This window comes from Heterocephalus glaber, unplaced genomic scaffold (assembly GCF_053883595.1).
Source record: "Heterocephalus glaber isolate CG9 unplaced genomic scaffold, H.glaber_assembly_v1.0 deba00001610, whole genome shotgun sequence".
Classification (NCBI taxonomy): Eukaryota; Metazoa; Chordata; class Mammalia; order Rodentia; family Bathyergidae; genus Heterocephalus; species Heterocephalus glaber.
The window spans coordinates 36,194,981-36,211,869 of NW_028258381.1; the positions used below are offsets into that span (position 1 = coordinate 36,194,981).

A 16,889-nucleotide genomic window follows, 5' to 3' on the forward strand; every position below is an offset into this window, starting at 1 on the left:
TAGTCGCGCTGTGTGCCCACAACATGTAAAAAGAAAAACCATGCTCCACACTGTGGTGTGACACCAGCACACACTTCACGCCAGGTGAGATCGAGCACAGGCACAGTCTCTAAGACTTTTACAACGACGAGCGCCATCCATGAGGGCAGCAAGTGTACTCAGGTGCTGACTGGGACCCAGTGTGTGTTCTCCCGGGGCTGGAGAGGGAGAGGCTGCCACCCTCCACCTGTCTTCTCCCTCTGGGGTGGGGAAGACAAGCAGGGAGGGGAGAGGTGCAGAGGGGCAGCCTGGACACGGCCGAGTGTCCTGGGAAGGGCAGCGCACCTCGCAGTGCAAGCCTAACCCCCAGCATGGTGTGGCTTCTGTGGGGAGACGCCGGCTGCTGGTTCTGAAGCTCCTGCAGGGCTGGCTTTCAGCTCTGTGGACAGAGAGCAGGAACACCCACTGCTCGCCTCAATTAATGGAACTGTGGCTTGTCCTCTGATCAGAACAGCGGTTTCAACCCATTGTCCATGTTCCTATTCTCCTAGAGACGGGAGGCGAGGGCTGAGCAGGCCTCAGTGTCCATGCTGCTCTGAGGGCAGAAAGCTAACTGGAGGCCCTGGCCCTGCTCCTTGGATACAGGTGGCTCGTTTGGGACAGTTCCTCAGCGTGATGGGCTGGACTGCAGTCAGTGACAACGGTTTGTCAGCAGCCACAGGGCCAGGGCAGCCTCAAAAGACCACTGCGTGTGAAAAAGTTTACTGAGAGCTCAGGGAATATGAGTCTGAAAAAAAAGTGCCACATTGCTGTCATGAGAAACCGAGAGCCAAATGACACCTCAGGCCAAGGCGTCTGGGTGCTGCCTCCGTTCTTTAAAGCAATTTTCCTATGGCTTAAGAGCAAGTCACGGTGGTGGCCCAGCCCTCTGCCTCTGCGGAGCGTTCTCCTCCGGGAGCTCACGTGGCTGTGCTGGGGCCTCTTGTCCACTCCCGCTCTTTAGGGTGGCAGGAGGAGGCAGCTCTGTCCACTGAGGCCACCCCCCCCGCCGCCCGCCCCGGCCCCGAGGATTATGGGTGGCGATTCTCACGCAGAAGTGGCTTTGGGCAGAACATGTAGGATTTTTGGTTTAGAATATTTCCCCTTCCATTCAGAAAAAGAAGGAAGAGAGGGAGGGCAAAAGGAAGAAAGGAAGAGAGGACTCTTCAGCTTGCTATTTTGGGGAAGCTGAAAAGGGTTTTTACCCCACATCAACCTCTCCTTGGCCTCTTCGGGCCACACCCAGAAACTCTGAAAGCAAGGGAGCGAGACAATATCCCCCCTGGCCTACATGAGGCCATGGAACTGGCTTCCCAGTGGCATCTGCCAGGCCATGGCCTAGCAAGTCCCCCCGCTCGGGGCACTGAGGTCCTTGGGAGGACAACGCCCACCCCATCCTGCTGGGTTTGGGTATTGACAGAGGGTCTCCAGTGTCATGTGTCATCAACATGTGGGAAGGTGGGGTGCTCATGAGCACCAGGCCACACATGCTGCCTGGTACCAGGAGTCTCTGCTCACATCCATCCAGACCTGGGCCCTGGCTGAGGAGCTGACTTCAGCCATCTGTCGCAAAAATAATGGGAAAGGCCAGAGGCACAGCTGTGGTCTGAACTCTTAAGTGTTCAAAGGAGTCCACACTATTTTCAGTTAGCTAAAAAAAATTAAAACAGTGACAATTAAAGAAAAACTCTTCCCAGAAAACCCGTTAAGGCTGTAAGGTCGCCTTGGGTGGGGATGGGGAAGCAGCACTGGCAGTCAGAAGCAGGGGCGGCCGGTAAGAGCAAGGCGACAAATGGAAGGGCCGCCCCCAGGTGCACAGGCGGCCCGGGGTGGGGGTGTACTCGCTGACTCAGGGCCGGGTCTCAGAGTTGTTTTGCTTTATTTGGAGACACGGTTGCTTCTCGTCTTTCCCATGTACAAAGCTCAACAATTAATAAAAAGGCACCTGGAGACAGCAAAGACGAATTCATTTCATGTGACATAGTTTAAAAAAAGATAAAAAGATTTAAAAAATACTCTGGTTAACAATGCACACTTCCTACATAACAAGCAACTCTGCGAACACCGGCTCACTTCGCTGTCAGTGGGGTGGGCCGTGTGCTGGCCTGGGAGTGAGGTGGGGGTCCTGTTCCTGCTGGGGCAGCTTGAAAGAAAGAAAGGAAGAAAGGAAAGCCCTGAATATTTCACCACCGGAACGACAGAAGGCAGGAGAAGCCTGGGCAGAGTGCAGGACACCACCTGCAAGTTGCTCATCACCCCCCACCCCTTAAAGCTGATTCCTCGCCTAGGAACTGCCGGGTGAGACCGTTTCAGAACCGGAAACGGCCCAGTTGGGTCACAAAGTTCTGACTGAGCCCAGGTCAAAGCGCCTGCCCGCCACACCCACGAGCAAGTGGGCCAGCAGCCAGGAGCCCGAGTTGTCTGAAGACAGAGCTGGTCCTCAGAAGAGGAGGTAGAGATGGAGCAGGCCCGGGGCTCCATTCATTCCCTTGCCACTTCTGCTGGCTTGGAGGCTGAGAAGCCCAGAGCTGGGCACTGCTGAGCCACTGCACCGGGGACAAACCTTCTCTTAAAAAGAAAAGAAAACAAAGAGCCCTGCTTTCTGCAGTGGTGTTACAAAAAGCCATTAAAAAAACCTTCCTAATTGAAATCTAGTGCTCACGAGTAGGTAAAATCGCATATCAGAGTTTTTTTTTAAACAAAAACCTCAGCTCAGTTCCTGGAGTTGGCTGTCTTAACAAAAATAGACTCCGGAAGGTTCACATCCATCTGCCCGGCCTCGGCACGGTGTCACACGAAGGAGGAGAAGCCGGTGAGGGGGGTGCGGGTGCCCGGGCCTGCTGGGGCGTAGACGCCACCTGAGCTCTGCGTGGTGATGACCGGGGGCGGGTGCTGACCTGTCTCGGCCCCCGCCACCACCTCGTACCTGAGCGGTGCCGCGGCCGGGGGCCTCCGTTTCCAGGAGTTGTAGTAAGTGGGGTCGCTCATGTAGTGGTTGACAAAGGAGTGTTTGGGCAGCGCGTCCTCATAGTCCGAGTCAGAGGCCTGTAGAGGGCAACATGTGAGTGTGTGTGTGGGGGGCACCAGCACTGAGCAGGAAGCAGGAGAGGCCGTGGGGCTGGGCAGCAGGTCACCCAAGACGTGGGTGGTCAGCGTCACCTACTTCCGGCCTTCTGTTTGCTGTCCTGCACGGCCCTGGAAGGGTCTATGTGGCCCACGGGAAGCAGAACCCAGAAACACACTGGAAACAGGAAGGGAACAGTCCTGGGGAAACTGAGGCACCGTTATGGACCAGAGGAAAAGGGGCTCTCCAGCTGCATGGAGGTGGAGAGGCCTCACATCCATGGAGACCCTGGTGGGGCACTGAGAACAGAGGCTGGGGGAATCGCCCGGCACTGAAGACCCCTCACCCTTCAGGGCTGGCAGGAAAGCGGTGCTGGGCATCCCTGGGGCGTCTGAGGGCCCGTCCTGTTCAGGTCTCTGCTCTTCTATAAAATAAGTCAGCAGCTTCCACCAAAAATATATAGTCCACATTTCCTATGCTCATTTTCTTAAGCAAAATTATTTTACAGTCCTTTGAGTTGTTAGAAGAAGCATTGAAGCAGAAGGTGGAGGGAGGGTCTCCTGAGGCCGGGGTGGGGGCTCCCAGTTTCTCTGACCAGTGTTTGGGCCCTTTCACCTGGGGCTCTGTGGCTTCCTGAGCTCATTGGGAGCCACCTGGCAGGGACAGAGCCCAGCACCGGGGGCAGGGCACGGCAGAGGGCCACGGCGCCATAGATATGCCCCCAGCGCCTGCCTGCCCCAGGGCGGCTGGTAGGTCTGTCAAGCTCAAGGAGGGAGCAGGGAAGTGTGACCCAGCAGAGCTTCTCCTCTAAGTCCCTCCCAGGATGAGGGACCTGTCTTGGGGACACGTGGTGTCCTGTTCTAGTCCTTATGCACCTGTCATGGGGTCCTCACAGGGCGTGTCTCCTCCCTGTGCCCCAGGGCCCCATCTCTTGAGGGGTCAGTCCCACTGCCTTTTGCTCCCCAGCAGATGGTGGGGGTGGGCAGCCCACCCGGGTCCAGGGATCACAGCAGCCCAGAGGGCAGGCTCTGTTGGGGCGCGGGGCTGGGGATACATCTGCTTTAGAGCCTCCCAGAGAGCTGGTGTGGTGGTGCACGCCTGTAATCACAGCACTTCGGGAAGCTGAGGCAGGAAGACTTCAAGTTTGAGCCCAGCTTGGTCAACTTAGCAACTTAGTGAAATCTTTTCTCAAAGTAAAAAAGGGCTAGGGATGTAGTTCAGTGTGAATTTCCAGTACCTCCGCAAAAGGAAAAAAAAGCTCTCAGTGGCCAGGAGCTGCTGGGCCACCGTAGGTATTGTGTGGATGAGGGGTGAGTGAGGAGGCTGTGGGCCTGTCACTGCACCTCGTCCAGGTGGTAGATACTCTCGGGAGGAAGAGGACTGGCTGAGGACTAGAAGCTGCTCCCTTCCGCATTTCACATAGCGGACAGGAAGGCTCCTGGCTGCTAGGAACGTTGTTCCTGGGGGCTGCTATTCTGAGAGTGTCCCGGGCCAGGGAGGCCTTCAAGCCCAGGGTGTCACCCTCCTCCATCCTGCAGAATGCGTTGGAGTCTCCTCCCCTGGGCTAGGAGCCCCTGTAGAGCCCTTGGGGTACACAGGGCAGAGCCACAGCCTCCTGGGAGTTTCAGGGAGACTGAAAATGGAAGAGTCACCTGGAAGTGACGGCAAGTCAGTGTCGGGGCTCCTGGGGATACGGATGTGGCCTGCTGGTGCTGTGGCAGTTGAGCACAGCTGCTCTCTTTCTGTGTTTTACTGCCCATGAACGTGGGGCTGACACCACAGCCAGGTACGGAGGCCCAGTCTCTGGGACCCGACTGTAGGGACACACATCTTGGAGGTTCTGTCTCAGTGCACACTCAATACGTTCCAGATTAGCCCAGGAGCTTTGCAGCCATGTGATGGCACTGTGATGCGGGCCAGGCCTCATCCATGTCCTTGGATGAAGAAAGGAGCCAGGTGGGCTGGCTGGAGTCACTGCCAAGCCCAGAACCCTCTGTGGGCAGGTGCTCACTCCCAGCCCCAGGTGTTCCCTCTACATTAGCTGAACCCAACAAAATTCTCTCGCCCTGATCCCAAACCCATGATGCTCTAAAAACCAAAAGCATTCCTGGCAAACAATTGTGTTTTGCTACAGAAATACTCAAGTATTTGATCATGGCCTACCCAACGCAAGGGCACCTGGCACGGACAGAGTCCCAACCTGAGCTTGACTGGCTTCTGAAATACGTTTGGCCTCAAGGGCTTCCGCTGAGAGATCAGGGGCCCATGCCTGTGGCTGTTGTTGAACATACGTCCTCATCTGTTTTCCAGAGGCCCTGAGGTGGCTTAGGAGGCAAAGCTCTGTGTAAACTAAGATGGGGAGGAAAGGGGACAGATCGAGAAAAGCTAGAGGACTGGCTCCACGTTGTCAGCCTTGACCCGAGTCTGCCACATTCTCAGACGCCAACTGTGACTGTGAGTTCTCAGACGTGGAGGGAAAGAAGGATATGTGGAAAAATGTGAGGAATGGGAGGGCAGCTCTGTTCCACAGTTCACAGAGCAGGGCTCCTGCTATTGTTATCCCTTGGGTGCTAGGGCTTCCTGTTCAACTTCCTTGCATTGATGGGGAAGAGTGAGCAGCAGCCACTGGATTCGGTCCCCTCATTTTGGGTCTGAAAGAACCAAGATCTACAAATCCAAGTGGCTTTCTCAGGTCACACCAGCAGGGCCACCCTTGAGCCACAGTCATACAGGTATCTCAGCCAAAGTCATCAGGAACAGAGCCTTCCACGGAACAGAGAGGGGACATCTGCCTGTTCAATAAATGGCCAGGAGACAGCGTTTATGGCAGTGGGTCTTGGATCAAGTCTCTGAGTGGTGGAGGAACCATCAGATTCAGTGGGACCTTGTGCTTCCAATTGCATCTCAGTGATCCAGCCCGATATACCTGGCATCCACTTGATGGCCTCAGACCTCTCTCTGTCCTCCTGAGACCCTTGCTCACCTCTTCCCCTGCAGTGGTAGAGCCACAGGGAGGCGGGTTCCTGGCAGGTAGAACCAGGGTGGGCTGCAGTGGACTGCTGTGTTCTCCCAGGAGTCTGTGTTTCTAAGAGTGAATCCTGAAGTGCTTAGAGAATGGAAATATTCTATGTCCTGTACCCACACATGTATGTGATTAATAAAATGCCATTTTATTCAAGACTCCTTAGGTACATCACTATGTATTTCATCAACTAAATATCTAAACATGCTACAGTATCCAGAGAGGAGACTATGTGGCTGCTGGGGAGGGTCCTGGAAGGAGACACAAGTTGGTGGTACCTTCCTGGCACCAGTGATGTCCCTGGTGTCTGGGCCCTGCCCTCTTGGTAGAAGGAAGCCATACCTCTGCCCCATGGGCTGAATGGATCACCCCTCAGAGAGTAGTGATTGGTTCATGGGTGAGCATGTGACTTCTGCTGAACCAGTCAGAGCCTCACCTGGGAGTGCCCCCCCGCATCTAAGAAGGCAGGGTTCTTAGTGTAGGGACGCAGTGCGAAGTGGGAGCCTAGAGGGCCCCATCCACAGACCTGGCCAAGGGGCTCCAAAAGCCAACCAGACAGCAAAACCATCGTGTAGAAAGGTCACATGGGGGACTGAGAGAGGGTTCTTTGGTTTCTTGCTTTTCATTTGGGCAGGAAGAGTGAGAAGGTACCCAAGGTTGCATGACAGATGTCACTAGAGCTGGAGCTAAAGTCAGGCCTCTGGCTCCAGCTCAGACCTTGCATTGGTTCTTGGTAAATGGTGGCATTAAAAAGCCATCCTTCTGCCACCAGGTCTGTTTATTGTTTATATGACTTATTACTTTTTAATGGGGATGTGTTTTAGTGTGTGAGAATTATTGACAAAAAGGAAATGCTACAGGGTCTTTTTGTTACGTTTCCTGCATGATGTGAAGTCGTGGTGTGCACTGGTTTCCCAGGAAACCATGGAAGGAGGGAATGTGATTAGATGTGGCATCAGACTGTGAGTTCCCAAAGGTGCTCAGCTGCCGGGCCACCAGCTATGAGAGATCAACTCAGCATGTGGGGTCTATGGAAGATAAAAGACTGGAGCGTCGTTAGGGAGTAAATCAGGTTTGGGGTGGGGCGGGTGGTCTAAGTTGGTTGGAGATGGAGGGATTCTAAAAAGCACTTCTTTGGATTTCAGAAACCATTTTTAACATGTGATTAGAACAGCATAAAACTTGTAGCAGCTGTGAGAGGGAACAGGGACAATCTTTTATTTCTAACTGGAGGGACAGTGTGACCCATGGCCTTTGCCACGTGACACTGTGTCATAATGTCCAGCAGCTCTGATTAGGCAGGCTGCTGTGTGTGGTGGGCTGGTGTGCAGAATTTTTGTTTTGGCCGTATTTCTAAAGATGGTAAAAAAAATGCCCTGGGGGAAAAGCACAGCACCAGTGTTTTCCCAGGGAGAACATGAGCCTTTCTGAAGAGTCTTTCTAGCGGAGATGCCGGTGGATTTCTGATGTCTCACCCCCTGAGCTCTGGAGAAGAGCGTGGGCAGGGAGACTCACCTTCCTGCGGTTCGAACCTGCACACACACTGCATTAAGCTGCTAACTGGAGCCCAGGGCAAAGCACGTTCATTACTCTATGCCCAGTACCTAGCTTCTGGTGTTTTGATTTTTGTTGTTGTTGTTTTTTGGGTACTGGGGATTGGACCCAGGGCCTCTGCATGGAGCTGCATCCATAGCTCTTTTTATTTTTTATTTTGAGACAGGGTTATGAAGTCACTAAGCTGCCCAGGCTGGATGTGAAGCTGTGACCCTCTTGGCTCCGCCTTCCTAGAGTGCTGGGACTACAGACGTGTGCCACTCTGCCCAGCCTGCGCTTAAATCTTTATGCACCTCCTGCAGGGAGGACAAACATCTTAACCCTACCTCTCAGGCCTGTGTGAGGCCTGTTTTCAGATGAGGATATGGCTTTTAGGTTCATTCTATTGGCAAGCAACCCAACGTCTGCTCCCTGTGGCTCCTGCTCCCTTCCCCAAGGGCTTTTCTCTCAGTTCTGTAAGTTGGTTCTGTTTCTGTAAGTGTAGAGTTAGGAAAATGAACATCAGAATTTAGCCCATGTTTTTCCCAAGGCCCCTCTAAATTATCTCTGACAAAGGTAAAAGATACTTTCAGAATGGTGGCAGGCAGGGCTCAGAGGACCTTCTGCCCAGTGGAAGGATGACTCCTGAGGGGCAAAAATTATTTTATAAACAACCAAGTAAAGTCTTTGGAAATGGTGCTAGAGGCAGATGGCAATGGAGAAAGATTTTTACAAGAAGATCTATTAAATCTGACTAAGAATAGCCGAGTCTGGCATTTGAGCCATGAGCGTGCCCTCTACCCCCGCCAGCTCAGTGGGCAGAAACTCTACTCTAGAGGTCTGTGGCCAGCAAGACAGGGCTTTTAGTCCAACTCTCCCTGTCCAATCAGCAGCTCCCTGTTGAAGGGGCTCTGTGCCAGGCCAGTATAGCCAAGAGAACTGGGTTCCCTGCTCCAGCCTTCTATGGTAGGCATGAGAGTCCATCCAGGTGTGGCAGGCCAAGAACACTGGCCCAGTGGCCCCTTTCTAGCTTGCCCGCGTGGAAAAAGTTCCTTATTGGGAGCAGCAGCCCAGAAGGTGGGTGGCTATCTCAATTCAGTACCCATATGTGTCACTGTGGGATCAGAAGTCACTGTCCCTACACCCAGCTTTGGTGCAGTGACACAAAGGGCCAACAGAGGGAGAGATGGTGCACAAAAACAGAGACCTCCCATCTCTGCCTAAGGAGAGGACTTGCCTTGGAGCACAGCATGCCAAAGGGCATTGCTGAAAACAGTGGACATTCAGAAGCTGGAGGTTCTTCCATAGCATCAAGTGAAGCAGTAAACCAGCTAGTAGTGCAGCAGAGAGGTCCAGGGGAAGAGATAGCAGAATCTAAGGGCCTCTCAGGGTCAAAGCCAGCTTCAAATCTTGCCAGCGTTCGGGCACTACAAAAGGGCTGGTCATTACTGTACTTGAGTCAGAGCACGGAACAATTTATGCCATAGTGTTATGGTTAGATCCAAAATATCCCCCAGAGTCTCATGTGTTCAGAGGTGGGGCTTTGGGAAGGTAACTGGATGAAGATGGTGTTATACTCATCAGAGGATTCATCTAGTGATAAGTTCATAGCTGAATGTGCTATTAGGAGGTGGGTCACTGGGTGTGACCAGGCAGGGTGTATTCTTGTTCTTGGCTCTTCCCTTCTCCTTTCTCTGTTTTCTAGCTGCCAGGTGAACAGCTTCCCTCTGCCACATCTATCCACTGTACCATTTCTGCCTTGGAGCCAGGTGATCATGGACTGAACCCTCTGAAGCCATAAGCCAAATATACCTCTCCTCCTTTAAGTTGTGGGTGTTGGGAATTTTGTCCCAGCAATGAGAAAGTGACTAAGACACCCAAAGTATTGTCAAAGTAGTAGAGCCAGGTAACTGTGGAGGGCATTTTCTTGGGTGTGATACCATACCAGTGGGTCCTCCAGAGCCTTAATAGGGAGGTAAGAACAGGAGGTAAAAAGAGCCTGAGAAAATGCATGTCATCTCTAGTGGCCAGGGAGCATACACAGGGCCACAGTTGCCTCCTAGAAGAGCCTTCAGAGGGTACACATTAAGAGGAAACAGTCCTCACTGAACAAGTTCAGCCACAACACTAAACAGAGAAGCAAGCAGCAATAGCAGACCACAAAGTAGGCAGACACCAATATTCAGGGTCACCCCAAGACATTATCCATAATGATCTGTTTTCTAGAAAACCCAGGAAGATATAATGCAAACACAGGGAGAAGTGTAGGCAGTTAGTGAGGAGGGGCCTGAGTGTCAGATTAGTCAGGCAAAGACTCCACAAGCAACTGTTATAGTGCTGTTCAAAGAACTAAAGGAATCTGTGCTTAAAGAATTGAAGGTGTGATGGTAGGATTGCATCCAATAGTGAATATCAGTGAAGAGTTAGAAATTATAAAAAAGCATCAACTGGGAACTCTGGAGTTGAAAAATATAATAACGGAGATTAAAATTCACCAGAGGGGCTCAACAAGAGATTTGAACTGTCAATGAAAGAATCTGTACTGGAAGATAGCTTAATAGAGACTATGTAATCTGTGAAAAAAAAAGGAAAAAAGAATGAAAAGAAATGATCAGAGTCAGTTACAAATGTGAGACAGCACCAAGTGTATCAATGTAATGAGAGCACCACAACAAGAAGAGAAATAGAAAGAAGGAAGTTCTTAAAGAATAGGGCTTTAAAATTTCCCAAATTTGATAAGAGCATTTATTTATACACACATCGAGCTCAGTAAATTCCAAGCAAGATAAATGCAGAGATCCACACCCAGGTTCATCATAGTCGAACTTTTGAAAACCAAAGACACAAGGAAACTCTTGAAACCAGTAGAAGAAAAATAACTCATATACAAGGGAACACAAATAATATCAACTGACTTCTAGTCAGAAAATAAGGAGAGAAGGCAAAAGTACTATGCTCGAAGTCCTACAAGAAAACTGCTAGCTATGAATCTTATATCCAGCAAAGCCACTTTCAAAAATGAAGGTGAAATAAAGACATCAAACAGATGACAAATGAGAAAAATTCACTGCTAGCAAACCTGCCACATGAGCAATACTACAGGAAGACTGTCAGGTTGAAAGGCTGACATCGGACAGTAATTCAAATACAGACAAAGTTTAAAAAGCACAAATAAAGGTAATTGTATAGGTAATTATAAAAGACAATATAATTACACGTTTCCTCTCCTCTCTTTTCTTATTTAATAAGCAGTGGTGCATAAAACAATATGTATATAATTATACTACTGGGCTTATAACTTATAGAAATATAACATATTTAACAATACAGCACAAAGGAGGCTGTGGAGTAAGGAAATGTCACCTGCTGACGACTTGAATTCACACAAGGAAATGAAGGGGACCAGAAATAGTAAATAAGGTTAAAATGACAAACTGTCTAAATACACTTGCTCTCCTTTCTTCTCTCAATTTCTTTAAGAGACATGTAATCATATAAGGTAATAATTATGAACATTCTTCAGTTTATAACATGTATGGATATAAAGATGTATAATAAAAGACAAGTTTCTATATGTCACTGACATTTAGGATAAATCTGAAGTAGATACTGATATGGAACAGGCTGTTAAAAAATAACTGAAAAGTATAGTAAAAGCAAAAGTGAGCGAATTAAAGTGGTACACTAGAATTATCCATTTATAAAAAAGAAAGTAGTAATGAAAATAGAAGAATAAACATATGAGACATACAGAAGGCAGACATCAAAAGGGAAGATGTAAATTCTACCTAAGCAACCATTACACTAAATGTGAATGGATTAAATAAGTCAGTCAAATGGCAGAGGTGAGCAGAATAATTAAAGTAGTATGATACAACTGTATGTTGCCTAAAAAAGACATATTTTGGATTCAAAGGCACACAGAGGTTAAAAGTAAAAGGATGGAAATGACATACCATGTGGACAGTAACCATAGGAGAACTGGAGTAGCTACACCAATAGTAGATGAAGTGTTTAAGACAAAAATGTTAATGGAGGCAAAGAGGTGCATGTTACAGGGATAAAAGACATTTGAAGATGATATAACAACATATAAGCACATATGCATCTAACCATAGAGCCCCCAAATACATGAAATTAAGGCTAACAGAATTAAAGAGAACAATACACAGTTCATTAATAATAGTTGGAGGCTTCAATACATTAATAGATGGCAGAAGATAGAAATACAGAAGACCTTTACACTGCAAATCAATTAGACTTAACAGATCCTGCTCCTAAGAACCTCAAGGAGCCTCTGTGGGGTGATAAAGGAGCCCTTTCCCCTCAGCACAGGGCTTCTCTTGGGAGCAGGCAGCCTAGATCAAGGCCCTGGCTCCTCGGTCACATGGCTATGCCACAGCAGCTCAGCTCTGAGGGGCAGATCTGGTGGGAATGCTGGAACCTGGAGCCAGACGTTCAGCTGAGCTTATTAGCATGTGCTTGGGAAAGCATTCAAAGCCGTTTTTAGCCTTGTATGTTTTAGCCTTGTATTTCTCCTCTGTTGTATAAGGTCATAACGGCCTCCTCACAGAATTTCATGTAGTGTGGGTTCTGTGCCCCTCCTTCTTCCTCTGTCTGCCCTCCCTCCTTTTCTTTCCCTTTCCCCTCACAAACTCGCCCCTTCTCCCCTCTTTGTGTGTGTGTGCGTGCGCGCGTGTGTGCTTGCATTTAGGTATGTATGAGTATGTGTGTATGCAAGTCTATGTGTGAACACATGGGTTTGCCTAGCTCAGTGCCTGAATGCATTTAGTAATCTTTCATAAAATCAGCTATGATATGCACATATACCAATAACCCATGGTGAATACATCCACTATGGATTGCAAACATAAACTAATAAAATTTTAAAGTCAGCTACATTTGAGTCTCAAATTATCCCACACATCTAAGTGGAGAAGTAGACCAAATGGTTCCCATTAGTCCATTTGTAAAATGCTTTTATGAGCAAACAGTTCAGAATTTGTGAATCCAATTCTGGTTGCTCTGGGACACACTAGCCACTGGCTAGCGTGTGACTGGAGGGGACAGTGGAAGACGGGACAGTGTCAGCCAAGGTGTGGGGACTCAAGGACCTACATGGGCCCCAGTTCTGCTTCCTTCCTGCTGGATGATGCAGCCCTTAACCATGAGGATGCTCATCGGTTGGGCTGGTCTGAGTACTGGGCGCGTGGAGGGTGAACTGGAGCCTGGCCTGGTTGGTTCTCTGTCCCCCAGGGCATCACTCCCCTGGTGTGCACAGAGCTAACGCACAGTAACCATCAATGCTATGCACTGTGCCTGCCCACTCCAGAGGGCAGCGGGCTAGTAGTTGGCACAGACACCGCAAGGTCTTCACCGTCTCAGGTGCATCACTCTGAGCGGAGACGAAAGTCCTGCCTAAAGCCTGCCTCCCTGCTTCTGTACGTGTTGCTTTTGGTACAAGCAGCTATGACAAGGGTGCTCTTTCCTTTGGAGATACCTGTATTACCACATGCTCTTTTGGCCAAGCCAGGACAACAGTACTAGGAGTAACCAGCATCCTCAGAAAATGGGACATGCAGAGGGAGCCCAGCTGGCCTTGCCACTCCCACCTGCATGCTCGCTCTGGGGCTCATCTATCAACCACAGTTGAAAAGTAGCTGTGTTATTGAGCTTTGGGGCTCAATAAGGCCTGAATTCAGGTCAAAATGAAGGTGAGACTTATTTTAGATTAAATATTGATTTAGAGTACTAGTGCTGGGAGGTGGTGCAGGCAAATGGCTTGGTGATTTTCATCCCTCTCAAGGTGTGGCATATCTGAAAGAAAACACTCTGGACTGATGGGGACAGCTTTTTTGCAGCTGTTTGCGCTGGCAATGTAAGCTACTGAGATAGGGCATTCTTCCAGGGTGCACTGAGCCCCTCTCAGAGCTCCCATGACTCCCTGGTGCAGCACCAGATGTGCCCTGGTGGGAAAGACTCGAACCAGGCCTGAGGTGAGTAGACCCTGAGACAGGGTGACACTGTGAGGTAGGGTGACACTCCCGGAGGGCTGCTGTGTCCCTGGGCCACTGCTAAGGGGGAGAGGTACATGTCACAACCCTGTTGCTGACCTGAAACTGCTGTGTGTAAAACCCCTCTTCCACAAAAGGAGGGAAGAGCAGGAGGCTCCTGGAAGTGACGGAAAGGCTAAGGCCAGGGTATGTAGGCAGCATCTATCTGGGTAAGGGGCTTCCACCCCTACCAGTGCTGTGGGCTCAGGGCCCCTGCTGCTCCAGGCCCCAACTAGAGACCACCGAGATGCACAGCAGGGCAGCCTCCTGCAAATGCCACGTGCATCTCTGAGAGCAGACAGAAGGGGAATGGGCTGCCAGCCAGACTTGCATTGGGGTGGCTGCTACCTTGGTGGGCCCTGGCCTTGCCCTCCCCCTCGTAGAGTGCTGCAGTGCCTTTAGGTGCACAGGCGACATCAAAGTCTGTCTGCAGGGTGGCCCCTGCTGGCAGGAAAGGCCTGCCTTGCCCTGCCCTACCCTAGCCCCTGCCAGTTTCAGCCCTGTGAACTGGCTTGGTGCCTCTGTTCTGCCTGGTCTGTAGGGGAAGCACAAATGGGCCCAAGATGGACTGTGGGTCTGAGCTCCAGCTCTGATACTTTCTTCATCTGTAAAGTGGGGTCTTTATCACTAGCTGTGCCTAATCCTGGGGGGGTATGAGGTCAAATGAGACAAGATGTCTTGCTGAAGGCGCATTACAAAGGTGGGGGACGTAGGTGCACACTGACCTCAGATTCTGATGCACCCACTGACTTCTCCTTGAGGCTCATGCTCTCCGTGAGTACAGCACCATTGTACTTGTTGCAGATGTCCTCATCAGAGTAGCGCAGACCACCAGGGCTTGGTCGGGGTGGGGACCTAGGGTAAGGATGGATGGCATAGGTCACCCCTGCCACCCGGTCTGGGTCCAGACAGGATGGGAAGAAGGCCGCGCCCTTGCCACCACTTTGCAACGGGAGCACAGCATTCTGAGCACTGGCCAGGTGGTGACCAGACAGCAGCTCCCTGATTGGGAGCCTGTCGGCCACAGGCACCGAGCTAAGTCTGGACAGACGGAGACGGATGGGGCTGACAGGGTCATGATAAATGGTCTGCTCTTGCCAAGGTGGGTGTGTGCGAGCGGAGCCCAGCAACAGGAGGGCATCAGGGAAGTGTCAGCCTGGCCTCCAGCTCCAGTAGGGATCCAAGACTCAGGGTGGGGCCAGGGGGACAAAGAGGTCCCTGAAGCCTTAGTGCTTTGTTGGCCAGGGTTCCGAGATGCCTCCATCACTGCCCCTGGGTCACCCGGGCCCTTGAGTGTGGGCTGGGCTGTGACATGCTCCCAACCACTGGAGGACCGGGAGGGAGGGGCTCGCTGCCTGGACGGGTTTCCTTACATGGAGAGGGTGGGCTGTCACTCCCACCGCCTTAGGGTTACATGACAGTCATGAGACCCTGTCTCCGCCAACTGGAGATAGAGCTGCTCCTGCTGGCCTCGAAGGAGGAAGGAGGGAGGAGTCTTTAGGAGTGGCCTCTGGAGAGGCCCCTGGTAGGGGATCGTGAGCGGCCTCCAGACGGCACTAAGAAGCTAAGGCCATCAGTCACTGGGCACAAGGGAACCTGGGGAGCATGGAGAGGACGCGCGCCTAGCTGAGTGGAGCCGCCAGTGAGAACGAGGTCCTGGGGAGCGCTGGTGGGGGGCTGCACTCCCGCTCAGGACACCACAAGGGAGCTACTGTGTTGGCCTTAGCTGCTACCTGTGCAGTAACTTGTCACACAGCAACAGGAACAGACATCCTGGGGATGATCATCCTGCAGCTGACTGAAGGCCCAGCTTCTGTTTTTCAGGTGGAGAAACTGCAACTTGGGGAAGAACTCTGAGCGTAGACCCAATTCATCATTAAATGGGGCAGGCTGGAGCACTTCTTATTCCCTCAAAGCAGGTGGTGCTGCCGATGTCCTTCGGGGACCGGGATTATGTCCCGAACCCTCATGCTGTGAGGACCCAGCAGAGAGCTGGACAGTGGCTATAGACGGGTGGACTTTCATATCCCCAGGGAAACTCACTCTTGGTGATCTGAACCCAGAGAAGCCACTGGCCAAGACATCAGGCCCTGGGCAAGACTCAGCAGGAAGACAGGAGATGGAAACCTCTGATCTACAGCCACTGCCTCCCTCGGGGTTGGCTATGCCTCAGTTTCTCAAGGAAAGGCCCAGGGAAGGCCCACAGGCCTCCTTCTCCACCTTGGAGATATTTTATTTTGGGAGAGACTCCCTTTGTCACCGACCCTTTGCCCAGGAAAGATGCCATTGAGGGCTGCTAGGCCGAGAACCTCTGGCTGCGTTAGGCCATTGGGAAGCCATGTTCTGTGATTTGCCAGCTGGCTGAACAAGGCAGAAGCTGATTCTGGACATGGGACTGCATACGTAGATAGAAGTGTGACCCTGGGCCTCAGAGATGGTCTCTTACAGATGCTTGAGGGTAAGATGCTGGGTGTTCCATGGGTCCATGCCCACCACGACCCCAAATCTGATGGCCCCCTAAGAATGCACACAGCACATGAAGGGGCCATAGGACCTCATGATGGAGGAGCCTTGGAGCCTGTACCCCCCACAAAGCCCGAGGCTGCCCACACGTAGTGGCTGGGATGCTACAGCCTCCGCTGTCCAGGCTCCACTTTGGAAGGGCTTCCTTACCCCTCCTGCAAAGCTCATACCCACCACAGCACCCCTGGGCCACACAGACTCCCTGCCACTGACACAGACAGCTGTTTTCCCTGGTGGGGGCCCTTCAGAGAACTCTCTGTGGGCCACGACCCTCCAGCTTCACCACGGATGCCTTTTCCTTTTCTAGAGGAAGTGCATGGATTTAACCCACGGCTGTCCGCAGGCTGTGTGCTTCAAAGCCATCAGCCGCTCTTACCGGGAGCCACAGGAAACATCTGCAGCCAAGGCAGCAGAATGTGTAATATTTAAAAATGCTCGGTGACAAGGCTTTCTTGGTCTTGAAATTATGGGATTGCTTTTTCACCTTTCTATGCTATAACAGGAAACACATGCCTCTCAGACAAATGGAATGAAAGATATGACCAGACACTGCCACTTTCTGCCCTAAGGAGAGTGATCCGGATTGGCAGCCTGCTCTGCCTTGGGTTAGCCACCTGATGGTGCTGGCACAGAGTCACTGCAGGCAGAAGGCCTGCCAGGGTGACCTCCCTCCTCC

At 51.3% G+C, this 16,889-nt stretch overlaps 1 protein-coding gene across 1 annotated transcript in view; it reads right to left on the bottom strand.

The window, feature by feature from the left end:
• Window positions 1-1,880: 1,880 nt before the first annotated feature.
• Sdk1 (sidekick cell adhesion molecule 1) overlaps window positions 1,881-16,889 on the bottom strand; it is an 827,695-nt gene continuing 812,686 nt past the window's right edge. The window contains 2 exon segments of the mRNA XM_087195944.1: window positions 1,881-3,063; window positions 14,416-14,545. Of these exon segments, the coding sequence (XP_087052070.1) occupies window positions 2,809-3,063; window positions 14,416-14,545 (385 nt within the window). The 3' untranslated portion in view covers window positions 1,881-2,808.